General features: G+C 38.4%; 1 protein-coding gene across 1 annotated transcript; it reads left to right on the top strand.

Moving 5' to 3' along the window:
• The first annotated feature begins 8,692 nt into the window (after positions 1 to 8,692).
• ST8SIA4 (ST8 alpha-N-acetyl-neuraminide alpha-2,8-sialyltransferase 4) lies at positions 8,693 to 26,508 on the top strand. Its single transcript, XM_021699152.1, has 3 exons — positions 8,693 to 8,805; positions 15,378 to 15,509; positions 26,247 to 26,508. The coding sequence occupies exons 1-3, from the start codon at positions 8,693 to 8,695 to the stop codon at positions 26,506 to 26,508; spliced, it is 507 nt and encodes a 168-aa protein (XP_021554827.1).
• Positions 26,509 to 26,856: the final 348 nt, after the last annotated feature.

The following is a 26,856-nucleotide window of genomic DNA, read 5'->3' as shown; positions in this document are numbered from 1 at the left end:
AATACATTTAAAATATTAGCAATTCATTGTGTGTGTATGTGTTTATGTGTATTTAATTTTAATTAATTTTGCAAGAAAACAAAAGTCTTCTATGAGCTTTACCAGTTAATAATGTTTACCAGTTTACCAGTTAATAATGAGTTCAATAGTATTTTTCTTTAGAATCTTAAAATAATAAACACTATTGAATCATTTACAATGTCTGCATCACAAAATTTGATTTACCTAGGACTGTTTCGTGTTATAATCATGTACATTCAAACAATATTTTCCAGAGATACTCACTGTATACTATTATAACTATAAAAGCAATTATGGAGATATACATCTATATACACATACATCTATATATCTAGAAAAAGATAGACCTATAAAAATAATTTTGTAACCTTGAACAATTTATACTACTCTTTCTCTTTTGCTTTTATTATGATGAATTGAAAGTAATATAAAAGGAAGGTGGGTTACATTTAAGAGGAAATTAAGTGGGTGATTGCACTGGGCAGAAGAAAAAAAGATAGTAAGAGATGAGGAAGAAATTGTATCTAATTCAGATACAAAAGAGACATTTAGAAAGTTCACAAAGATTAAAGAAATTACAAGCCTAAATAACAAACTCTCTAGGCAGCAACAAAGAAAATTATCAAGTGATCACTATTCAATAGGAAAGCTGTTTGTATAGTATTTAGCTCAAAGTTAATCTCTTCCTACCATTCTGTTCCTCCCATCACCAATGAGCACAGAAACACAGCAAAAGGAGTACACAGAAAAAATATTTCTAGGTAATAATGTAGATCAACGAAGATTTTCCAAAACATGTATATGATAGTGTGTCTGTTTAACACTTCAGGGGTCTGCGCAATACAAAATAAAATAGCAAGAGCTAGGATTACAGAACTAAAGGAGTAAAGAGTCTATAAACAATTAAAATGTGAAGGGGTGCCTGGATGGCTCAGTCAGTTAAGCATCTGCCTTGGCTCAGGTCATGATCCCAGGGTCCTGGGATGGAGCCCCACATTGGGCTCCCTGCTTGGTGGGAAGCCTGCTTCTCCCTCTCCTACTCCTCCTGCCTGTGTTACCTCTCTTGCTGTATCTCTCTCTGTCAAGTAAATAAATAAAATCTTAAAAAAAAAAAAAAAAAAAAGGATAGACTGTGAGCACATGAAGTGCCCATTCCAAATTGGGGTATATTTGACTAGCAGTAGTTAAAAGATGTCTCACAGAACATTGCAAATGACTATTACAAATTAAAGAATATTTGAATAACAGTACTTACGAATTGTGTCTTCTATGGACATTCATGTTTAAATAGAGATCAAGTACAAAATGCAAAGGATAATATAAGTACCATGGGTTACATAAAGGGGAAGAACTGAGAATGGTAATGATGGGATTTATCTTGTTCCAGAAATTATACTAGATTCATGATTTTATCTTGCATTTAAAGTCAAGGTCATCCTTCTGTTGTAAGCTTATTATATTTGGTTATTAAGGATGAAAACAAAACATAAGTAACAAAAGGACGATGAATATATATACAGAAAAAACATCTGTGAAGTTTTTATGGATATTGACATAGGTAAAATAAATTAATTTAGAATAATTTTTTAAACTAGGTATTTTGTCCAGAAAAAAAAAAAAGAGATCGAGCTGTCTAGTGGTGAAAAGCCTAATTTTCTCATTAGCATGCTTCTTGCATTTCTTGATCATTGATTCATAGGTAAAGGACTTTGCATGGATGATTCTCACTATATTTTAAGGTCATTAACAAGAACTTCAACTAGCCCATCTGTGATGATTTTATACATCAACTTTATTAGGCCATGGTACCCAGATATTTGGTCAAAGATCTTGATATTACCATGGAGGTATTTTGTTGTTGTTGCTGTTATTTTAGCAACATTTAAATCAGTATGAGTAAAGCAGATTATCCTCCATAGTATGCGTGGTCCCCATTCAATAAACTGAAGGCCTTAAGAAAAAACAGATCGAGTTTCCCAAAGCAGGAGGGATGTCTGCCTCCAGATGTCCTCAGACTTAAGCTATGACATCAATTCTTCCCTCTTCTCAGGTCTTAAGCCTCAGCCTACTCTACAGTTTGGGGAATTGTCAATCTCTACAATCACATGATCAATTCCTTAAAATAATCTCTTTCTTTCTGTTTAGACACACGTTATTGGTTCTGTTTCTCTGGAGATTATTGACTAAGGAGCCAACATTCTCATTATTAAAATGTCATAGGCACTACTAGCAAGGAACAATTGGAATTTGAAATGAAAAAAAAAATTTATGTTACTACACTGTTGGTGGGAATGCAAGCTGGTGCAGAAACTCTGGAAAACAGTATGGAGGTTCCTCAAAAAGTTGAAAATAGAGCTACCCTATGACCCAGCCATTGCACTACTGGGTATTTACCCCAAAGATACAAATGTAGGGATCTGAAGGGGTACGTGCACCCCGATGTTTATAGCAGCAATGTCCACAATAGCCAAACTGTGGAAAGAGCCAAGATGTCCACTGACAGATGAATGGATAAAGAAGATGTGGTATATATACACAATGGAATATTACGCAGCTATCAAAAGGAATGAAATCTTTCCATTTGCAACAATGTGGATAGAACTGGAGGGTATTATGCTGAGCGAAGTAAGTCAATCAGAGAAAGACATGTATCATATGACCTCACTGATATGAGGAATTCTTAATCTCAGGAAACAAACTGAGGGTTGCCGGAGTGGTGGGGGTGGGAGGGATGGGGTGGCTGGGTGATAGACACTGGGGAGGGTATGTGCTATGGTGAGCTCTGTGTATTGTGTAAGACTGTTGAATCACAGACCTGTACCTCTGAAACAAATAACACATTATATGTTAGAAAAAAGAAGATAGCAGGAAGGGAAAAATGAAGGGGGGGGAGTCGGAGGGGGAGACAAACTATGGACTCTGAGAAACAAACTGAGGGTTCTAGAGGGGAGGGGGTGGGGGGATGGGTTAGCCCGGTGATGGGTATTATAGAGGGCACGTATTGAATGGAGCACTGGGTGTTATATGCAAACAATGAATCATGGAACACTACATCAAAAACTAATGATGTAATGTATGGTGATTAGCATAACATAATAAAAAAAAATAATTCAAAAAAAATGAAATAGGTATAAATCTAACTAGATATGTGCAGAAATATGCCAAATTCTGAATCAAAGAATGAAAAAAGAAATGAACCAAGGAAGAATTAAATAAATGAAGAGATAATCCATGTTCATGCATAGGAAGACTCAATACTGTCAAGATGTCAATTCTTCCCAAGTTGCTCTCCAGATTTAATGCAATTCCAATCAAAATCCCAGCAAGTTATTTTGAGGATATTGACAAAGTGATTCTAAAGTTTATATTGGGAAACAAAAGACTCACAATAGCCAACACAATTGCAGGACAACAAAACAGAGGATTGACATTATGAGACTTCAAGACTTACTATAAAGCTACAATAATTAAGAAAATGTGATACTGGTGAAAGAACAGACAAATAGATCAATGAAACAGATACAGTGCTCAGAAACAGGCACAAGTATATTCAACTGCTCTTTGACAAAGGAGCAAAGGAAACACAAATGCAGAAAAGATAGTCTTTTAGCAAACGGTGCTGAAACAACTAGACATTTACATGCAAAAAAAAAAAATTAGACCTATACCCTACACTCTTCACAAAAATTAACTCAAAAGATAATAGACCTAACTACAAAATGGGAAACTATAAAACTCCCAGAAGATAACATATGAAAAAAATTCAGATGACCTTGAGTTAGACAATGACTTTATAGATACAACATTAAAAGCATGATCAATGTAGGAAATAATTGATAAACTGGACTTAATCAAAATTTAAAATTTCTGCTCTATGAAAGACACTGTCAAGATAATGAGAAGACAAGCCATGAAGTGGAAGAAAATATTTGTAAAAAGAAATACGTGATAAAGGACAGTTATCCAAAATATACAAAGAACTCTTAAATTCAGCAGTAAGAACAACAACCCAGTTTTAAAAAGGACAAAAGATCTGAACAGACATCTCGCCAAAGAAGATATACAGATGGCAAATAAGCATATGAAAAGATGTTCCACATCATATGTCATCAGGAAAATACAAATTAAAACAACAATGAGATACCACTACACACCTATTAGAATGCCCCAAATCCAAAACACTGAAAACACCAAACGCTGATGAAGATGTGGAGCAACACAAATTTCATTGCTGGTGGGAAGGAAAATAGTACAGCCACTTGGAAGACAATTCAGCAGAAAAAACAAGTTCTTTATAAAGTGTCTTATAAAGCTAACAATAGTCTTACCATCTATCTTACCAGCAACTGTGCTCCTTGGTATTTACCCAAACTGCACATGGATGTTTATAGCAGCTTTACTCATAATTGCCCAAACTTGGAAGCAACCAAGGTGTCCTTCAGCAGGTACTCAAATAAACTATGATATATCCAGACAACGGAATTTTACTTGATGTTAAGAAAAAATGAGGTTTCAAGCCATGAAAAAATATGGAGGAATCTTTAAAGCATATTGCTAAGTAAAACAAGCCAATATAAAAGAGCTACATTCTGTATAATTCCAACTATATGACTTTTGGAAAAGGCAAAGCTATGGAGAGAGTAAAGATCAGCGATTGCCTGGGGCTTGGGGGCTGGGGCAGGCATGAATAGCCAGGACACAGAGGATTTTTAGGGCAGGGAAACTATGATACTCTAAGGGTGGACATAGGTCATTATATATGTCAAAGCCCATAGAATGTACAAAACCAAGAATGAACCCTAATGTAAACTATGAACTGTGGATGATAATGATATGTCAATGTAGTTTCATTGATTTTAACAAATGTACTGCTCTCACGTGGGATGTTGATAGTGGGGGAGTCTGTGCGTGTTTAGAGGAGAGGGTATAAGGGAAGTCTTTATACTTCCTGCTCAATATTGTTGTAAACCTAAACTGTTCTAAAAAATAACTGATTAAAAAAATGTTATGGGCCATTATACTATGATACTCAAAGTGTGTACCCATTTCTTTCCAGCTAAAGAAGAGGGAGCATCCAGCAATTAAAGCATGATTTACATGAAGTTAAAGGATAAAGTAACATTTTAAAACCAGCTGCCATTACCTGCATTATTTATTCATCGGGTTCTGTGTAACTGCAGAATTGTGCTGAATAAAGACAAATGTGTTCTCTTTATTGAAGAACTTGTAGTCCAAAGATAGAATGGAAATTTAGAAACAACTTTAATTCCTTAGGATCATCAAAAGAGGCATTCTAATGGAAGGAGTTGAGTCCAAAAGACTGTTATGTCAATAAGATTTCTTACTCAATATTTAGGTTACGGTTCTTGTACCTAGTTGCATATTGAGAAGAATCAGACTATCCTCTGTTTGGCCTGAGTGTTGGCCTACATGTTTTTTTATTTTACTTTTTTAACCTGACAAATTGTTATGGATGTATATTTCATGAATCTAATCATATTAAACAAGTGACACTAAATTGCACTCTAAACTCAAAATTGTTCAACTATGGGAAAGGGGAATCTCTTGAGTCTCACGGAACCATTATCAGTCATTCAGAAGTGTTCACCTCAATATAAAAGATGTTATGCTTAATGAATACAGAAATAGCAGCATTTTACAGCTGGAGAGTTCATTTTTTTTCTCTTACAATGTTTAAATTTCTTAGGTACCCCCACAACTAGTTCTTGGTGTGTTTTTGTTTTGCTGCTGGTGGGTTTGTTTTGGTCTGTTTGGGCCAGATGAACAGTTCCCCCTAATTTACTTGAAGTTTAATACATGAATTAAACCCACTTCCCTCTTGCAGATTTCCTTGTTACAACTTCCCCATTAGAGAAGACAGTTTGACATTGTAAAACTATAATATATTATGGTCACACTAAAAACTTATGTCCTACTATTCCCTTTTCCGACTTTGTGTTCTAACAGTATTGAACTTCTTCAAAGTTTCCCAAAGCACCAGCATTTTATTCCTCTCTGGAGTGCACATAACCTTTCCTCTGACTGCAGTGTTGTACCCTCCCTTTGCCGGGCTTGCCCCTTAGGTTTGCAAACGCCAGTTGACGTGTGCCCTCTCCCAGGAAGATCACTTTCCTTGCTCCCAACAACTTAAACATTCCATCTGCTTCTACCCGGTAGTGTACCCAGATAGGAGACACATACTTAAAATGCTGGTGTTAGTTCATGGCGCCACATTGCAACTTAATTCTTTTACAATCTGTTCCCCCACCCTCCATCTTCCCACCGTGAGTGAACTTCCTCCCTAGTTAGATGCTATATTTTATTCATCTCTGTGTTCCTCTGTCCTCACATATTGCATGGATCATATTAGTTGCTCAAAATATGTTGTATGAATTTAATTAAGTGATGCATATTACTCCATCCCCATCAGCAAGTGTTTTATTTAGAATCCAAAATATTTTGTTTACTGTTTAAAAACCAAATGTTAACCTAAAGAATTTAATTAATTAACCTAAAAAATCCTAACCATGCATTGCCCACCCTCTCCCGGCCCCAGTTCCCTTTTAACTTAAATAAGAAGCTGTTTTATTCTTGCAGTTTCTGCTAGTTGAGAAGTCAGTGTGATAGAGATGCTAGCGGGATTTGCCTAGACATCAATAAACTCCAAAGGCTCCCGGTGGGCCACTTGTAGTGTCAATAAAGGCTCATAATTACTTGCTCCTTTGAGCATTTTAGACCCAACCCTCTAGTTCACTCTGCTGCGAAGATGAGGCTTGGGAACTGAGAGGCTCTTCTTAAACCTTAGGCGAGGAATGGCAAACATTGGCAGGGACCTCAGGATTTTAAGCAAAGGTGCTGGCTGTTATAGTTGTTATCTTAAGCTGTCAGGGGACTAGTAACTCAGAATTCCCCTTCTTGCTCAGCTCTGTCCAAGGATTGGTGGTGGGCCTCATCATTTCCCGGCTTGGGGAAGTATAAACCCCAGGGGCCAAGAGTGGATGGCAGCTGGAGCCTCTGCACAACCTGAAGGAACAAGTAATTCAATTGAGAGAGGCTGCTGGACCTATGGGAAAGGGGTGGAGAGGGGAAAAAGCGGAGAACTTGGAAACTTTGCTTATAGATGGGGGAAATTCCTGGCTTCCAGATAGGATCTCACACTAGGGGTGCCTCCAGACCCATTCCCACCAGCCAAACCAAGGCATGGGTACAACCCCAACCGGAGCAGCAAGCTTCTCTCTTGGTGAGGGCAAGACCAAAGAACAGTGAAGGAAGTACTCAGACTGAGGGTTACCCAGGACTTGAAAGTTCCCCTGCCACACAATACAACAGGAGTTAGAAAAACAGTAGGAGGTGAGGAAGAGCGTGAACACGGAGGTGAAATACACATCACTGAGACTTTTGAGGAAGAATCTGCCCTTCCTTCTTTCCTTTCTCCTTATCTTCCTACCTTTTTTTTTTTTTCTTTCTTTCTCCTGTGTCTGGATGTACTTGCATTTAAAAAGGATGTCCTTGGGGGCTGCTTTTTCTCAGAATTGTTTCTCCGCAGTGAAGTTTAAGGAGGATTGGAGTTTCCTTGACTCCTGCGTGAGGAGTTTCCAAATGGCAATGAAAAAGAGTCACATAAATATCCACAAAGCGCCTGACACCTCTGTCATCACTTGTTTCCTGCTAGATCCTAAATCGGGGTGGTCATCCACCACCCACCCTGAGTGGGCGATCAGCTAATTGGTTCATGTGTGTATTTGTACTTTCCAGATTGAGCTGTGCACGGAATACAAAACGTCCTCATCCTACTTCCCCCTCCCTACTTCGATTCACTCTACTTGGGAGGGCGTGTGTATGTGCATTCGCGTGTGTATGTCCGAGTGTGTATGTTTAGCAAAGGCGCTAGGAAGAAACTACCCCTTCTGCATCCCTCCCCCACCTCCGCTCTATACGAAAACGAAAACGAAGCATCTCTCGAGCAAGATGCGTCTCTAATCTGTCCCCAGCTGAGGTGTCCTCTCCACGCTGATAAGGACAGACTATCTCTGCGCTCATCCAGAGAGCTGATGCTTTGGCTTCCCGGGAGGGTGACCTGACTTCCTCCTGGAGAGCTGCGTTCACCCCGGGGTGTGCGAGTGCTGGTGCGTGCGTGCGAGTGTGTGTGTGTGTGTGTGTGTGTGTGTGTACACGACTGTGAGCTTGTAAGCTTCCTCTCCCGGCACTGTGCAGGCAGCTCCGGCGACGTTACTCTCCAAGCAGCCGACGGCAACGCGAGGTAGCCGCAGCCTCCGCCCCCTCTGTCTGGTGATTGGCTGGCTTTGCTCATCATTTCCCTGCGAGGAAAAGGGAAGGGCCAGTGACGCCCCCGAACCCAGCTGCAGAAGCGGCCGCCACCTCCAGTGCACAAGGTGTCTCATCTGAGAAGAAACCTGAGCCCCAGGGAGGCAGAGCGGAGCGACCCGAGCAGGGCTGGCGCGAACCGGGAGGGAGAGCGCTGGGCAGCGCTCAAGGACCCGCGGGAGCTCGGCTGCAGCGGACCCTTGCGACCTGCTCCTGAGATCCCGGCTCCACGCTCTCCTCGAATTTTACAGATCTCCCCCCGCGACTGTCTCTCCCCAAAACGGAGCCTTTATATCAAGAGAAGGTGAGGGAGCTGGGGCAACCAGGACTTTCCCGGGCACCCAAGATGCGCTCCATTAGGAAGAGGTGGACGATCTGCACGATAAGTCTGCTCCTGATCTTTTATAAGACAAAAGAAATAGCAAGAACTGAGGAGCACCAGGAGACGCAACTCATCGGGTAAATGCAAAGCTTCATTTCAGGATATAACAAAACAAAACAAACAAACAAACAAACAAAGTCAAGCCATAAATGAAATGGGAATATAGACGGTAGAGTGAGGGTTGGGATAGTATGTGTGTTCTGATGAGCTTTTGTGTGTTTAGTCTCATGAATTAAATAACAAAGGCTGTTGTTGAGGTGTGTGTGCTTCTCCACGGCGTGTTCCCAGGATGAGTTCAACTTGCCCTGTGTGGTGGTAGTGACAGTTGTGCTGGGGCCGGGGCTCACACGCCCAAGGAGAAGTCACTGCAGAAGTGTCAACAAAGAACGTGTGCCCTTGTCCTTCCTTTTAAGCCCTGGGCAGAACTCAGGAGAGATGTCTTCATTCCCCATGTGGTTGTCCTTCCTTCTTTCTCTGCCCTATCACTCTAAGGAGATAGTAGAGAGAGGTGGCTTCCTGAAAGGCTGAAGTTAAAGCCCAGAAAGCAGGAAATGCGTCTCCTGTTTCTTTCCTCTTCTTTGGCGTTGGATAGATCTGTGTATCATTTGAATTAGAAACTCCAATACAACCAAGGATTCTTCCCTATTTGCTCTTCTGTGGGTAAAACGCATGGGCGTCATGGTTACAGTTTTAGAAACTGGGTACTGTAGCTTCACACAGACTGTATTTCTGCTATTTCTTTAGTTTGTCTAAATGAGTTCAGAAGCTTCCCCCACCCCAGTAAGTTCTCTAAATATCGCGCACTTCCTTCCTCCCTTCCCCAGGCCTCTGTTGCTTTGAAGTTTACCCAGGAGGTGGCTGCAACTTTGTGTTGCTTACATAGCTTGGAAGTGTTTTCTGAGGATGTGAACCTGGTTGTCAACTCTGTTCAAAGTCCTGTTTCGGAAATCCTCCCTCATCCGGAGGCGTCCGCTATCGGAAACTCCACACTGGCAGATGCCAGCCTGGTTTTCATGTTCCCTGGCATTTATTAAAACGAAGATAGAGCCCTTGCCAGTGTGTGTGTGTGTGTGTGTGTGTGTGTGTGCGCGCGCGCGCGCGTGTGCGATGTAAAGACTGCTAAAACGTGCATGCGTGCACACATACACACACACAAACTTCATGCACTCGATTTAATATTCCTGCTCCTCCCTAAGTAATGAGTATTTAAGTGAGCAAGACGGAGGCTTATACTTAACAAAGAATTTGCTGTTTTATAGGAAACTAAGATAGCAGAAGTACAGTCGAAAGGGACTGGAAGGGAATGAAAAAGCAAATAAAGAATGAGCTGGATGGTCGTTATGCATCGACAAATCTACAAATGGTCTATCCTGGAAAAGAAAAAAAAAATCCTAACTATATGAGGTCGCTTACACAGGGAGTGGGTGGGTTGAAAACGCAGCCTAGCTCAATTGTCAGCAAAGCAGGACTCTGGGCTGGGGCGGGGGCATGCAAGGCAGACCTGTGCTTCCCAGGCAGACAAAGGGGTCTCGGGGAAGGTGACAAAGCGGCGCGTGGGGGAGAGGCGGAGGCTGGGCGTGGGGGTCGAGGCTCTTTGTTCCCTTGCGGTCTGGTGGGCTCGGAACACAAGCGTGAGCCCAGACAAAGCCGCCAAGCCTCGCCAGAACTCTGAGGGTTCGGGCCCTCGGCTGGCTGAGGAGCAGGAGTGGGCGGACCAGTGAGGTGGACTGGAGGCGTCCCATGCCGTCCAGGAGCCCTCTCCCGGCCTCCCTAAACCGCCGCCAGGAAGGGGGCGCACACCCCGTGTCCCTCGCAGGGAAATGACCGACCTGGGACGCTCCACATTTCCCGGGCAACATTCCTCCTGTGGCCCTTTCCTGGACGCCGCGGGCCGGTGGGCACCGACGAGGAGCAGGCGGGCTCAGGCACCGGCGCCGCGGTTGGGCTAGCTCCGCTGGGTTTCGCTCGCCCCCTCTTGGGGCTGAGCTGCGGTTGTTCGCCTGCTCCTCTGAGAAAGCATGAGGCGGGCGCGTGAGTTAATCAAACAGGAAGCGAGGTACGCACGCACCGGCTACCTCCCCTCTTCCGCGAGAGCTGGCAGCGAGGGTGGAAGAATGAGTGAGGAGACAGGTTAGAGCCTTTATTTCGGGAACCAGGTCCCCTCTTAAAAAAAAAAAAAAAAAAAATCACTTCTACGGCTCTGTGGGCAACTAGGCTCCTCCTCCTTAATTAAAACCCGCAATTACGGTGGTGCGGGGGAAGGGCTGAGAGCCGCCTGCAGGCGCCGCGCTTCTCGCGCCCTGTAGCTCCCCGGCCTCCTCGGCCGGCGCCGGCTCTGCCCTGCCTCCGCGCAGTTGGCGCTGCCCAGAAAATGCGGCCACAGCCAGTCCTCCTGAGCGCTCTTTCCGTTTTCCCTCAAGGTGGAACGTTCGGTGGAAAAGCTTGTGATACTAGTTCGTGATTTCGTTTCAACTTCCAAATAGTGCTTCTAGTGGAGGAGTTGACTCATCCAACGACCTAATGATCTCTTTGACTCTATTTCTACCCCCAAGCCATTTAGAGGGGCTAGTTTTGAGATGAGTAGAGTGGAGATTTGGCCCAGAGCATTGAAAAGTGAGGTAACAGGCAATTGCAGACCTTTGGGAGGTACTGCATGACTTGAGAGTGGGCAGTAGGTTCAGTTAAGGGCCTTCCACAATCCTGTACCTTAGAACCCCCCCCCCGCCAAAATCCCCCCTCATATTTCGTTTTCCTGCTACCATTTGCAATATGCAGGCTGTTTCTTTATTCCACCTCCCCCTCTTAACTGGAGGTCCCATCTAGAGTGAGTGCAGCGTTGTTCTTATATACAATATTGAGCAGTCATTCCACGCAGAAGAGAACACCAGCACAACTTTCCTGCCTACCATCCACGTTCTCATATCTCCAGAGGATTACTAAAAGCATGGTTTTTATAAGGAATTATTTGAGAATAGGTCAAGTAATTATTGGAAATTTAACCTTTCATGCAAACCTATTAATTGCTTGGTATGATTACTAGTTAATAAAGTTTAACTCAAAAGGCATGAGGCTATAAAGTAGTTTATCCTTGACATATATATATGTGTGTGTGTATGTATATGTTTTTTCATAACTGGAAAAATGGCACTTGCCTCACAATTGACCCATGATTTCACTGACTTTGTGTGCTCTTTGGGTATAATTGTGTTAACTTAAGGGTCTTACAAATAAAAATATGTGGGTGTGCTTGTTTAATAAGATAATGTATTTGAAAGTGTGGCATAAACTTAAATATTTATCACACAAGTATTTGTTTTGATTGCGACTCCTTAAAACTTGCCACATACTGTGCTCCTAGTTGACCACAAATGAGACTAATTTTATCATCTAGAGATTTCCTTCTTAATTTGACTGTGTACTTTGTCTCGCTAAATAATTGTCCATATTAATTATGAAACTTACGATAATATTGACAGTGGAGATAAGCATTCATAGTTAGAATACTGCCATTGTCAGTAAAGTTAGTTCCAGTTGGTTCTAGGGTAGAACCCGCTTATCAATCAGGAAACCCAGGATCTGTTTCATTTGAAATTCTACTAAAAACCATAAGCAGTAGGTTAAGGTAGTACATCTCATCTTTATTTTTAGTTGTTTGACACTTAGGGAATGAAGACACCAAATTGCCTGCTGTTGCTATTCAGGCTTAGTTTGGTGCAAGTTGTTTTCTTTTGAATGACTTTTATAATTTTATATTAAGGAGGAAATTTAACCTAGTTCATGGGAAACACATTCATTCCAAAGCCAAGTTATGAAGAGTTTTCAGTGGGGTTGAATGCGGGGCTTTTGGGACCTAATCTCAAGAAACAAAATTATATTTGTTATGTACTGCAGAATTAATAGAATAAGTTGTAGTGATGCCTGGCAAGTCATATTTCAAAGAGAAAAATATTTGTAAAAACTAGTAACATAACTGATGATTAAATTGTCACTACCATCATTGTAAGGTTTTCTTAGCTCAACATAAGCAGGATTACTTTATAAAATATATTGCTTTATGCTGCATTATTTCCCTGATGTGTTTTGTGATTTTCTCTTTAGAAGTATATGTTGGATATTCCTGTATATAGCCCTATGCAAGAAATGTTTTCAGTGCAGCTGTATAGTAATTGGGTTTGACCTGGAATGAAAAACTAGTAGGGGGTGGCAACATCCTTCAATCCTTGCATTAAAGGAAAAGCCTTTCTAAGATAGAATACTACCAAGGTCACAAATGGAAACATCCCTTGGGACTCATTTAACTTTATACAAAGAAATTTGCTCCAGAGACTCAGATTGCACTAAGTCTAGCCTTCTTACATAGGAATTCCATCTACTTCAAGAAGTGGGACTAGTTGTAGCTATTTTCATTCAAAGTTCTTTCCAGGAATGAAACTGAATTTTGGTTTATCATCAGTTCAGTGAAAACAGTTCAAAGGGCACAGTTATATGGTAGTATTTCATTAATATAAAACTGATTTAAACTTTTAAAGCTTTTTTTTTTTTTTTAAGTCTTGGAGGTTCTGAAAAGCCTCCATATAACTAAATACATCAAAGCAATTATTTTGCAATGCAAAATGTACCTTTAGCTACATGTCAGCGAAACAGTCTTCCACAGATATTTAAGAATGCCAGCCCATGTATATTTTTACTTCTCCTATGAAAGTTAATTGGTGGTAAAATAATTCTTATAATTATGGCAATCTGTGGTTAGAAAAAGATGATATTAACAATCCAGTTAACAAGATGAAGATAGGAGAAAAATCCCTACCCTTAGAAATGGTGAGAGTTTGTACCCATATTCTTTTTTTTTTTTTCCTCCTGTCTTGAAGCCTTTATTGTCCTTTCTTTTCAAGTCACATTGACAGATTTTCTTGGCGAAATTGTAAAGAGTAAGAAGGAGGAGCTGAGATTTACACCCATCCTGCTCCTTTCTCATGGGGACGGGACCCTCTCCCCACCATGGAGAGAGATACAGAGTTGTCTTAGGCCCTTGTGGCAGGAATTGGCCCTTTTATTCTTCCCTTGACCCAGGTCCAGGCCTTGGCCAGTACATGTACCCATATTCTTGAAGGCATATCTCCTAAAGTGTGAAGGTTAGGTTCTGTATATATCCGTGTTCTCATTCATATGTAGTTATTATCATTAAACATATAATATAAAAATTGACTTCTGTGCCACTGAGTAGTAAATTGCACCCTATGTTTCCTAGCATCTTAAGTGACCTCTATAAAATGATTATTATTGGCCATGCATAGGCATGCAAATGTATCATTTTCATCAGTAGGATAGTTTAAAATATTGATTTTTATGAGTTATAAATTTCACAGGGAATAGTTGCATATGATGCTTTGAGTTGCTTCAAATTGGAACTACATGTTTAAAAAAGAATGCAAACCAAAATACCAAACTATAAGCCTCTAATTACAGAATTCATCTAACAGCTGTTACACAGGCAATGTTTCCATTGATAGTAGGAGAGGATTGCCTACATAATGAACACAGTTTTAGACTTTGTGACTGAGCAAATAGTCATATTACTTTTTAACTCTATTTTTGAGATTTTAAAAAAGTAAGAGTTAACATGTAAAGAAATAAATGCAGATACTGAAAGGGCTATACCATAAACAGGTAACATTTTGTTTCTCTGAATATGGGTTTAAGGCTATAAAGCACTAAGAAAATAGTCTATTGAACAATAAACTGGTTCTACTATAACTGTCCTAATGATACAAATGCTATCATAGGTATCTGTCCCTGTCAGCACTATGACCAGCACCACCATGCCACCTATATACTTGCCTGACAATATTGATTGAAAGGGATAGCACAGTTGATTGTGTGTGTGTGATGTAATGGAAAATACAATTAAAAATGGCTACTGAATGAGTTTTCTTTCTCCTCATTACAATCTGTCTCCCCACCAACAACAACTATCAGGAAAGTGTCTCATTGTTGCAATGATTTGGGACTCAAAGTAATTTTAGAAATTAGCACTTCAATAGTGCTTTATAGATTACTTTCACATACAGACTCCCACTGAATTCTCACAAAGTCATCGCATGGTAGATAATGTTATTGCAATTTTCAAGATAAGGCAAGGCCACTGTGGCCTAGAAAGAGACTATTATCCAAGGACATATAGGTTAGCAAGTGAAAGAATCACCAGCATGCCCAGATCACCTGATATTCCAAAGTCTTCTTACTCCAAAACAAAATCTCTTTCCATTGTAAAAATAAAATTACAATCTTGAGAGTCACAATTATACAGATGCAGGAGAAGTGGCCAAACTTCCTGTCTCTATTGTTAAACACAACAGGGAGGGAGGATCCAGTTTGAAGACAAGTTTCTTTTTTCTTTAAACACCACAATGACCTTTTCTTTATATGAAAAATGTTTTTATTTCAAAGAGAATAAGTGTAAAGATTGTCCTGATAAAGTCATATTCTCTTATTTCTTATAATACCTTTCATCAATCTCATACCTCTTCTACCATGTAGAAAAATTTGTATCGACAATTTGTAATCAGTAATCCAAATCAAATTATGTATTATGCTACTTAGATAAAATCCTTCTTACTTTCACAGAGCTGGCATTTTTGTTTTGTTTCAGAGATGGTGAACTGTGTTTGAGTCGATCCCTTGTCAATAGTTCTGATAAAATCATTCGAAAGGCTGGCTCTTCAATCTTCCAGCACTCTGTAGAAGGTTGGAAAATCAATTCCTCTTTGGTCCTGGAAATAAGGTGAGTTTCTTTAATAAGCCATAATAAATTTCACATCATGTTCTCGAATACATTGGGCTTGGCAAACTTGTATTGAATGCTTGATTTATAGTTTAAGTATGAATACTTTAATAAAAGAGTGAACCAGGGGCGCCTGAGTGGCTCAGTTGGTTAAGCGACTGCCTTCGGCTCAGGTCATGATCCTGGAGTCCCTGGATCGAGTCCCGCATCAGGCTCCCTGCTCGGCAGGGAGTCTGCTTCTCCCTCTCCCACTCCCCGTTTGTGTTCCCTCTCTCGCTGTGTCTTTCTTTGTCAAATAAATAAATAAAATCTTTAAAAAAAAAAAAAAAGAGTGAACCAGCTCTACTTAATGTTGATCAATGGAGGATATGAAACCATAAAACTGAAATCATTATGCAGTCAGAAATTTAAGGATGAATATGTGAGTTTTGAATATACTGTCTTTATTCTAATGGAATAAAATATTCAACAGAATACTAACATTTTTTTTAAAGATTTTATTTATTTGAGAGAGAGAATGAGAGAGAGCATGAGAGGGAAGAGGGTCAGAGGGAGAAGCAGACTCCCCACTGAGCAGGGAGCCCGATGAGGGACTCGATCCCAGGACTCCAGGATCATGACCTGAGCCGAAGGCAGTCGCTTAACCAACTGAGCCACCCAGGCGCCCTGGAATACTAACATTTATTAGACTTTTTTTTATTCTATTACTCAGTATGGACATATATTTTGAGAATTATCTTTAACTTCTTTATTAAGTCTTCATACATTTCTTCTATCTTTTCACACTGGATGAAAGTAGAGCCTATCCAACTATTTTGCTGACTATTCTAAATAAATTTTATTTACTCTATAGATGGATATTTCTATGTGAGTTTCTGTAATAAAAGTCTCAGTAATTATATCCTAAATTGGCAAAAGTCAGAAAATGAATTTTATAGAGTACTGGTTTATTCTTTGTAAGATTTTGGCATTTTGCCTGAAACAAGCTCTCGAAATCAAACTCAAGGCCTGCATATATCTATTATATCTTATTTTCTTCTGGTACAATTCTACAACTAATAAGAAGGTTAGGGCCAGGCCTTCCTGAGCATGGAGGAAGCAAACACATCATGTTTTCTTACAACTACGTTGCTATATTGGTTGGTGTGTTGAAATCAGAGCATTTCAGTAAATCAAACTCTTTGAAAGTTTTAGAGAACTATCCTTTACATAATAAAATCATTGCAATTTCATATTGGCAAAATTCTAATTATTCAATGAATGGACATTACTGCACAGATTTTGTAAGTCATTACGAGGATAATGATCTGTTGACATTGACAACTGACAATGACATTGATCTGTCTGTCTGGGTTTCTGTCTACTCACTTCTTGGACCATACCTACATGTCATGTAGATCATGAACACCTTGCAGGAAGAGTCTACTAACACTCTTCTTCAGAGTATGCATAGCAGTTCATAAAATGCTTTGTGGCAAAGACACTCACTCCATGTTGAAATACACTTGAAAGATTGGAAAATTTTTTAAAAGATGGGTGCCAGGGAAATGCAGGAATAGTTTGTTTTGAAGCTTTGGAAGTGGCTGGAATGGGAAATGAAACCATGGCAATATCAAATAGTGTGTACTTGGTTGCTTTCAGTTATGGGAAATTTGGTGTATTTGTAGGCAGAGCACAAGAATGAGGAGATGAGTAGGGTCTGATGACAGATTCTATAAATTGGTGTCTTCTGGGTAGAATATGGTCAGCAAGCAAGATTTATTTCAACTGGATAAATAAAAACCCTTAAAACCAATATTAAAATTAGGAGATTCCTTTAAAAGTACAGATTTCCATATATTCTGAAGAAAATGAAAAATTTGACAACTCTGGTCATAAATACAGGCATAGTTTAGTTTAGAACAGAATAAGGATTCATATTTCTTAGAGGTAGATATTGGAAGGAGAGAAATATGGGTGATTTATAAAGGAAATATTTGATCTATAATGATGTCTCAAAAGGAACTTTCAGGGGCGCCTGGGTGGCTCAGCTGTTTAGTGTCTGCCTTTGGCTCAGGTCATGATCCCAGGGTCCTGGGATCGAGCCCTGCGTTGGGCTCCTTGCTCAGTAGGGAAGCCTGCTTCTCCCTCTCCCTCTCCCACTCCCCCTGCTTGTGTTCCCTCTCTCGCTGTCTCTCTCTCTCTGTCAAAAAATAAATAAAAATTTAAAAAAAAAGGAACTTTCAAACTGAAAGATTTGGCAAGAAGGGAGGCAATTAGGTAAGGCTATGCAGATCAGGTAAAAGAAAGTAATGGAAGAAAGTAAAGTAAAATAAGAAATTGTAATAGTTTAATTAATATGTCTAAATATTATATCAGATAAAGTAAAGTCTAATAAGTAAATTCAAAAAGTAATTAGCAATGGTTTAAGTAATATATACTTCCTAGTATCTATACAAAAATGAGGCTACAGAGGTACATTTTGCTATTTTTAAGATATTCAAGCTAAGGGTATTAAATATAAATTGAGCCAAGCAAATCAGTATTACAATTTTACAAATTAATGAAGATTGCATTCATATCTGTGAAGGTGATCCGTTTTCAAAAATAACAGATGATATTATGTATGAAATGTTAGTACTCTTTTTGTATGATTCTCCTTAACAGATAAAGAAGTAAACAATAAAAAATTTAGCAAATATTGAATAATACATACAAAGTTGTCACTTCCTTACAAGGAAACAATAATTTGTAAAACTATTATTGTACAACATGATACAGTTCATAAAAATTATAATTGCCTATAGCATTAGTGATTTGTGAGTATTAATCAGCTTGACACCTGTAATAAAAAATTTAGAATATGAAAATGTCCTATTGTTAGCTTAGCTCTTGTTTTTCATACTGGAAACTAACCATAAACTAATTTGGATTATTATCTTTCTTTATTTCTTCCCCACATCTGTAACATTTATGAAGAACCACATTACTTGGTTTCTGTGAGTGGGTGTGGGCATATATTACAAGTGTTTTTAAAATTCTACTTTGAAGTTTTGATTAAGATATTACAACTAATCATTTTTGATCTTACATGATTAAACCATGCTTACAAATCTTTCTCATTTTAAAAATTTCATTAAACTTATAATGCTCTTGTAACATTCCTAATAAACTATTTATCTATTTGTATTAACATGTGAAGCAGTCACTGATGATAAGTTGTTTTTCCCTACATTTGTAGAAATGATTTTTTTCTTATTACTAATTTTTTCAACCCTATATATACTCTGCTACTTTCATAAACACATCAAGAGTTAATTCATATATGTTCATCAAACAACTGTACCTCTGGGGAGTTTTTTGAGAGAGATGGTTCCACTTTCATGGTGCTTTGGAAATTCATCAAGATTTAGAAGAGTTTATCCATTCCACAGCTAACTTCACAATTAAAATAATTACCTTGGTTAAGGACTTGATTTTATTGGTAGTAGTTTGTTCTTTGTTATAGTAAGCTAGGAAATGACATATTTGGGGCTCCTGGGTGGTTCAGTCAGTTGAGTTCAGTTCTGGTCATGTCTTCAGTTCAGGTCATGATCCCAGGGTCCAGGGATTGATGAGCCCCACATCAGGCTCCCTGCTCCGCAAAGAGCCTGCTTCTTCCTCTCCTGCTCCCCCTGCTTGTGCTCTCTCTCTTTCTCTCTCTCTGTCAAATAAATAAATAAAATCTTAAAAAAAAAAAAGAAATGACATATTTAAGATGTATCAGATGTTTGTGAGTAAATCTATAAACATTGTACCAAGAGAGTATTTGGTCATGTCCAGCACTTGTGACTTGACCCTTTTTTCCCCATCTTTGGGTTGTTTCTTTTCTTTATTTTCCCCTCATTCTTCATATGCTGAATAGAAACCTAAGGAATTACAATACCAGATGTGGATGCATAGAGGTATATGAGCTCAACTACTCACCAAGGCACATCATAATTAGAAGGACTATTTTCAAGTTATTATCATCAGATGTCAAGGTTTTTAAACAGATCAAACTTGCAGGTTAACTAAACTTAACTGCAAATTTATATATGCTTACCTACCAAAAAGAACTTGCTGTTGCATGCATTGATTTACTTTAGAGAAAGGTCCACATACAATTCTTCTACTTACTCTGTTCAGTAAGTAGCCAGAGGAGCACATCTTGGGTCATACAACTTGTTAGTGGCAGAGTCAAGCTTCAAAGCTAGGCCTATCTAACTAGAACAAAAGCTCTTATCATGAAACAAATTTCTTGGAAGACTCTATTTTAATACTAAAAATGCAGCCTTATGCAGTACACACAATGGAGAGTTTTTTTTGTTCCAAAATAATAAAATATAGTATTCATCCAATATTACTAAATGCTGGGTCAAATAATCAAATGGCCATTTGAGGTGTAAATTAAACTAAAAAATGCTTTTCTTCAAGCATTTTGAGGTCATTTTGCCTTTTCATTTGGCTGCGTAGGATTTTTCTTTGATACTAGAATATCTTTCTATAACAGCTGGGACCCTAAGCTCAGAAGCCCTAACAAGCTACAGGTTATGTTCTTTCAGTGCTTTGAAGAATCTTGCCTTGAGAAAATAATCTTTGAGACAAAAAATTGTGTGTTCTCTCTGCTTTTTTGTAGGCATAATGAAACACTCGGCACTTCTTAAACCTTTTTAAATTTCTTTTTAGTAAACCACGTTAGTAACAATTGAATTGATTTGGTGATTTGTGTCTGAAGTCCAAAGTTTGCAAAAACTGATTCCTAATATATGTATCATAACCTAATTTGCTTCTCAACTTGTGATGCGTTCCAGCTGTAAGATTTGTCTTAACAATACTCGCTGATGGAGTCAACAGTGTCATTTAGATTAAATTTTAGTTGCCACAGCACGTATGCTTGTTGTTGACAAGAAACCTACAGAGAAGAAAGAGTGGCACCTGGTGATAGGTTAGCTATATTTAACATTTCACAAGTGAAAACAATGTTTAGTAAATTAATTCTCTGGAACTCTGCAGCTGCTATTTCAAGTGATGTGTGATGTTGAAAGGGACGTTCTAGTTGAAAATTCAGTTGAGAAGTTTCTGTATAAAATCTATTCGTGTCAGTTGAACAGTCTCAACCAGCCTTTCAGTTTAAACCAGCATTGCCTAACAAAAAATAATCTTTATGACTAAGATTTTTAGTCTCACTGAAAGTGAAACGTAATTTTAGATTCTTTCAGTTATCTTTAACATTAAGACAGTTGCTGAATTTAGGTTTTTGCTTATTAATAGGGTTTCAAAAGTTAATTATGCCCACAAAATGACAGTTAAAGACCTATAAGGGATCTTTTTTGTTGTTGCTCTTTGCAGTCAAACACAGAAAACACAACCCCTGCTTTAAATATGTGGTAATGACTTGATCACCTATCAGGAAAACTAGTATTGAGACAGCCTGCATATTAAACTTAGCTTTTGTTGATTCATGTTTCTTTCTTTTTTTATTTTTTTAAAGATTTTATTTATTTATTTGACAGAAAGAGACACAGCAAGAGAGGGAACACAAGCAGGGGGAGTGGGAGAGGGAGAAGCAGGCCTCCCGAGGAGCAGGGAGCCCAATGAGGGCTTGATCCCAGGACCCTGTGATCATGACCTGAGCCGAAGGCAGACACTTAACGACTGAGCTACCCAGGCTCCCCAATTCATGTTTCTTTAGAACCCAGAATTTAAACTGAATTTCCTTTCTATCTCTCTCATTCTGAAATCATTTTGTTTAATCTGCTCTCTTCATTTATGTCAATTATCTGAGCAAAAGCGTATATGTTCTTGGTGATACTGAAAATATTGTTCAGTTCACTGTAAGAGCTTTTCATGCTTCCAATGACATTTAATTATATTTAAGCACTAGTTTTCTTTTTTTCATATATTTACAGTGTGAATAACAACTAGACTTAGCAAATCCACAGAACTTTTTATAGTCCATTACATCTATAATCTAAAAAATGCCTAGTGGTGCCTGGGTGGCTCAGTTGGTTAAATGTCTTCCTTGGGCTCAGGTCATGATCCCAGGGTCCCTAGGATCTAGCCTGAGTCTGACTCTGTGCTCAGAAAAACGTCTGCTTGTCCCTCTCCCTCTTCTCTCCCCACCCGCCACACTTGTGCGCATGCTCTCTCTCTATCTCTTTCAATAACTAAAAGTCTTTAAAAAAATAAAAAATAAAATAAAAAATGCCTACAGCTTGCTAGGGAGGAAGAAAAGCCCTAACCTTTCCTCACTGTTTCCAAAAAAAAATATTAAGCATTGAAGCGACAATACTGCTCACTCAGAGTAATTATTTTCAGTTTTTCTTGAATCCTACACCAGGAATCTTAGCTCGGATAATTTTCCATGCATAGATGTAAGCCCTAAGATGGAAACTAAAAGTTTAGTTCAATATAAGAAAAAGAACTTACTGGAGACATTCAAGGTTTCCTTTCACCCTTCTTTCAGTTTAAAAACGCAAATACTGCTCTAAAAGAATAAATAATTGGGACGCCTGGGTGGCTCAGTCGGTTAAGCGTCTGCCTTCGGCTCGGGTCATGATCCCAGCGTCCTGGGATAGAGTCCCGCATCGGGCTCCCTGCTCTTTGGGAGCCTGCTTCTCCCTCTGCCTCTCTCTCTCTCTGTCTCTCATGAATAAATAAATTAAAAAAAAATAAAGAATAAATAATTGTTGGGCGCCTGGGTGGCTCAGTCGTTAAGCCTCTGCCTTCGGCTCAGGTCATGATCCCGGGGTCCCGGGATCGAGTCCCACATCGGGCTCCCTGCTCCTCGGGAAGCCTGCTTCTCCCTCTCCCACTCCCCCTGCTTGTGTTCCTGCTCTCGCTGTCTCTCTCTGTCAAATAAATAAAATCTTTAAAAAAAAAAAAAAAGAATAAACAATTGTTGAGCCTATAAAACAGTTTTGGAAGAACACATAGTATCATCTGAGTTTAATAATTATGCCGTTTATCTCAAGAGTTAGGCAATGTGGTATCTTTTGAAATTTCGCTGAACTTTTTTTTTTCTTTAAAGATTTTATTTATTTATTTGAGAGAGAAAGAGAGCACAAGTCCGGGGAGGGGCAGAGGGAGAGGGAGAAGCAGGCTCCCCACTAAGTAGGGAACCCTACACAGGGCTCAATCTCAGGACCCTGGTGTCATGACCTGAGCCCAAGGCAGACGCTTAACCAACTGAGCCACACAGGCACCCCTGAAATTTCGCTGAACTCATTGTCCACTTTTTTATATCAATTTTCGCTAAGAGTGAACAAATTAAAGATGTTCTATTATACTCAGGAATGTAAAAGACCTATGTTTAAAATATTTTGTTGTTAAATTTCTGTAACACAGCAAAGGTTCTGTTATTGGAAAGTCCCTTGTACTATCAGTTGACAAGCATTTGAGTGTTAGCTTGTTTCGTGAATAAAGGTGTTTTCCCCTTTTGGATTTCCAAGTTATAAAGTCTTCTTTCAAATTTGGATATCTGGTCTATTCACATCACACTTGGAAACATTTCACTACTTGTGAGTTACATCTTCAAGTATCTATAACACTACCTTTAAACTATGTTCAAAGGAAAATTATAATACCATCTAGTTTGGCGATTTGACCACATCCGTGCAGCTTTTATTTTAGAGTCAGCCTTGTCATTTCCACAGGAAATGAGATTTTTTTTTGAAATACAGGTGTCAGGCATTACTACATTTTTTCCGCAAACAAACAAGTGGTAGTTAATAAGTATGTACAAAAGTTTCTATGGATTGCTGTTCTTGGTGCTAGATAACTTTTGCAAAGAATTATATGTGCTTAACATAAGGAGAGACTTGTCAGTTTTCTGCAGTTCACACACCCGAAAGTTGCTGATTTCTCTGGCAATTGTCTTCATATGTAATCTGTACTTTGTTAATATGAACCGTTATGGTGCCTGATAGCATTACTAATAATTTTTAAGTTTAATCTGTAGGGCATTTATACAGATTTTCATCTATAAATTCTACTTACAAACCTGATATTCTGATTGAAGAAAAAAATTCAAAAAATATTTTCTTTTCCAGAGAGTTAATGAACATATCCCTTGTGTATCAAACCTGGTCAAACAAAGTTTTCAGTCAACTGGTTTTCTAATAAGACTACACATTGAACTGGGACCTATTTAAAGCAAACCAAAATTAAACAAAAATAAAGATTTAAGTTATTTTCCATCCCTTCTTGCTAGTCATGCTTCTGGCTTGTAAGTGTGATTGGGAGAATTGCCCTTTTGGTGGAGTAAAGGGAGTAGGTCATACTGTGCTCAGTAATAGCATTTATGAATGCGGTAGAGCTTAAACAGTAATAGCACCAAAGGAAAACATGTTTGTCATATCTTAAATGTTATAATAATGGTATTGTTTTTAGCACTCTGAAAATACAAGCTCACAATACGAGCACTTCGGTAACTAATATCCAATTTCCAGTCTGGAGAGAGCTTTCTCAGATTGCTTCTAGCTGGTATATGTTTGGTAGCTTGAGGATGAGGTGAAGTCAGATTTCTGTAGGAAGGCTCATAGTTTCTTTGGCCATATATTTCCCTCACAAACTTAGTAGGCTCCTGGGCCATTTCCTTTTACTTAATTACTGGTATAAATAACTGCACCCAAAGGTTTCTTCTGAACAGTTCTTCAGCCTCTGAGTCTCCTCTATTCTAGCCTAACCCTTTTTCCCTTAATTTCCTTCCTAACTCATTTGAATCTACAAACTTACGTAGGAAGGGTGACTCTTGTTCCTGGGATGGCTCTGATCTACAGTTGTATCTCTTGCTAAGTGGGGTATTAGAAACATTTTGGAGGTCCGAATTTCCAGACTTTCACACAGTTTACATACAGGCCATTGCCAGAGATATTCCTTTCCTTCTGAGCTTGCAACTTGGCTATTTCATGCCTGACTTTGCATCTTCTATTGCCTTGCTAGAAGGAGCAACTAACATAAAACAGCATAGAAACTCTTTTTAACCATTTCTCCAAGAACAACAGGCTTATTAGATATAGGATTTGGCTCCAAAATTATTGCAGACCATCATTTTATTAGGTGCTTTGCTATATCATGCCAAGGTCGCTAGCTTTCCAGCCAGCTATAGCTTTATTTTCATTTTCCATCATCTAACTTAGCATTTACATATTTGTTTATACAGCATCTCACATCTGTTATCAGTTTCTTTATTATGTATGGGATAGGCTAAGCTTCCATCAAAAAAGAGTGCTATCTTAAAATACAATGGATCAAACATGTTGGAAGTTTATTTCTCTCTTGTATATCCATGCACATTATCCACTCATATCCCACGTAAGAAAACTCACATGACCAAAACCAGCTGCACTTGAGTTTGGAAACTTGCAAATTTTCTAGCTGAGGAGTCATGTGCCTGAGTAAAACTTAGAAGATTCAAATGCTAAAAGGAAGACTGGAAGGAAGAACACTAAGGAACAATTAGCTATCTCTGCCAGGCATAGTGTGGTGTTCTATCTATCCATTTTTTCCTCTAACATACCCATTTTTCTTCCTGGATTCTTGAGCTTCAAAGGGCTTTCGTATACTATAGTTTTATTCTTCTTCAAATAATTGTAATATACACATGATTTGGATTAATGTATATAAATTTATTGGGAAGTTTAATCCTTTTCATAGAGTTAAGTAAGATATAATTCCAAACCATTTTATATCTATTTACCTTAACTAGACAACACTGAACAAAACAAAATGACTGTAGAGAATTAATTAAAGCTAGCAGAATATCTAGTTATGCAAAGTCAAGTCATGGTATTTTCATTTTATTTAATAAACTAATTTTTCTTATTTTTTTCTTCAAGTTTTTATTTAAATTGTCTTTAGTTAACATATAGTGTAATATTGGTTTCAGGAGTAGAATCTAGTGATTCATCACTTATATGTAACACCCAGTGCTCATCACAAGTGCCCTCTTTTAATACCCATCACCCATTTAGCCCATCTCCCTGCCCACCTCCCCTCCAGCAACCCTCAGTTTGTTCTATATAGTTAAGATTCTCTTATGGGTTTGCCTCCCTCTTTTTTTTCCCCCCTTCCCCTATGTTCATCTGTTTTGTTTCTTAAATTCCACATATGAGTGAAATCATATGGTATTTGTCTTTCTCTGACTGATTTTGCTTAGCATAATATACTCTAGCTCCATCCACCTTGTTGCAAATGGCAAGATTTTATTCTTTTTGATGGCTGAGTGTATCTATCACATCTTCTTTATCCATTTATCAGTGGATGGACATTTGGGCTCTTTCCATAATTTGGCTATTGGTGACAGTGTCTATAAACAGTGGGGTGTATGTGCCCCTTTGAGTAAGTATTTTTGTATCCTTTGGGTAAATACCTAGTAGTGCAATTGCTAGATAGTAAAGTAGTTATTTTTTTCATTTTTTGAGGAACCTCCATACTGTTTTCCACAGTGGCTGCACCAGAATAAACTAAATTTTCTGTATCTTTTTTCACTCTATAAATAGATGTATATACTATATTTATTTACCAAATCATTGAGAAACTATAAGCAAATGATTTTTTTAAGAACAAATTCAGTATCAATAGAATCTACTTAATTGGTTGGTTTAATTACCACCTGACAATTTAAGATTCGTAGTGTACCAATTTACATTTTATCATATGTTACTTTGTACATGATATCACCAGTTCTTGGATATGTTGTCATTAATGGAAAACTTTGCTTGTATTTCCATATAGGAAGAACATTCTTCGTTTCCTAGATGCAGAAAGAGATGTCTCAGTGGTCAAGAGCAGTTTTAAGCCTGGTGATGTCATACACTATGTGCTAGACAGGCGTCGGACACTAAATATTTCTCAGGATCTCCACAGCCTCCTACCTGAAGTTTCACCAATGAAAAATCGCAGATTTAAGACCTGTGCAGTTGTTGGAAATTCTGGCATTCTGCTAGATAGTGAATGTGGAAAGGAGATTGACAGTCACAATTTTGTAATAAGGTGAGCTTTCTTCTGTTCCTAAAGATTGTAATTTTTTCCAAGATGTTTTACTGAGGTGTAGAAAACTGACAGAAATGTGTAAGGCTAATATTAACATTAAGGATTACTGAAAGCTCAGATACTTATTTATGATATGTTTTTCTGTGTGGTGTCCAAATTTACATTTATCCTGGGATATAAAATTAAAATTATAGTATCATTGAAAGGAAACGTGATTTTATTATAGCAGTAAGATTCACACCAGGTTTTTTTTTTTTTTTTTCCAAATGACAATTCTATTAGATTTAATACACAGGAAAATGACTTTTATTAATAGTTTTTCTTTATGTCCATTAATTTAATATTAATTAAT

The sequence above is a fragment of the Neomonachus schauinslandi genome, chromosome 7, assembly GCF_002201575.2.
Source record: "Neomonachus schauinslandi chromosome 7, ASM220157v2, whole genome shotgun sequence".
NCBI lineage: Eukaryota > Metazoa > Chordata > Mammalia > Carnivora > Phocidae > Neomonachus > Neomonachus schauinslandi.
Note: the sequence above shows the minus strand (reverse complement) of the source record. Positions and strands in the feature narration are given on the sequence as shown.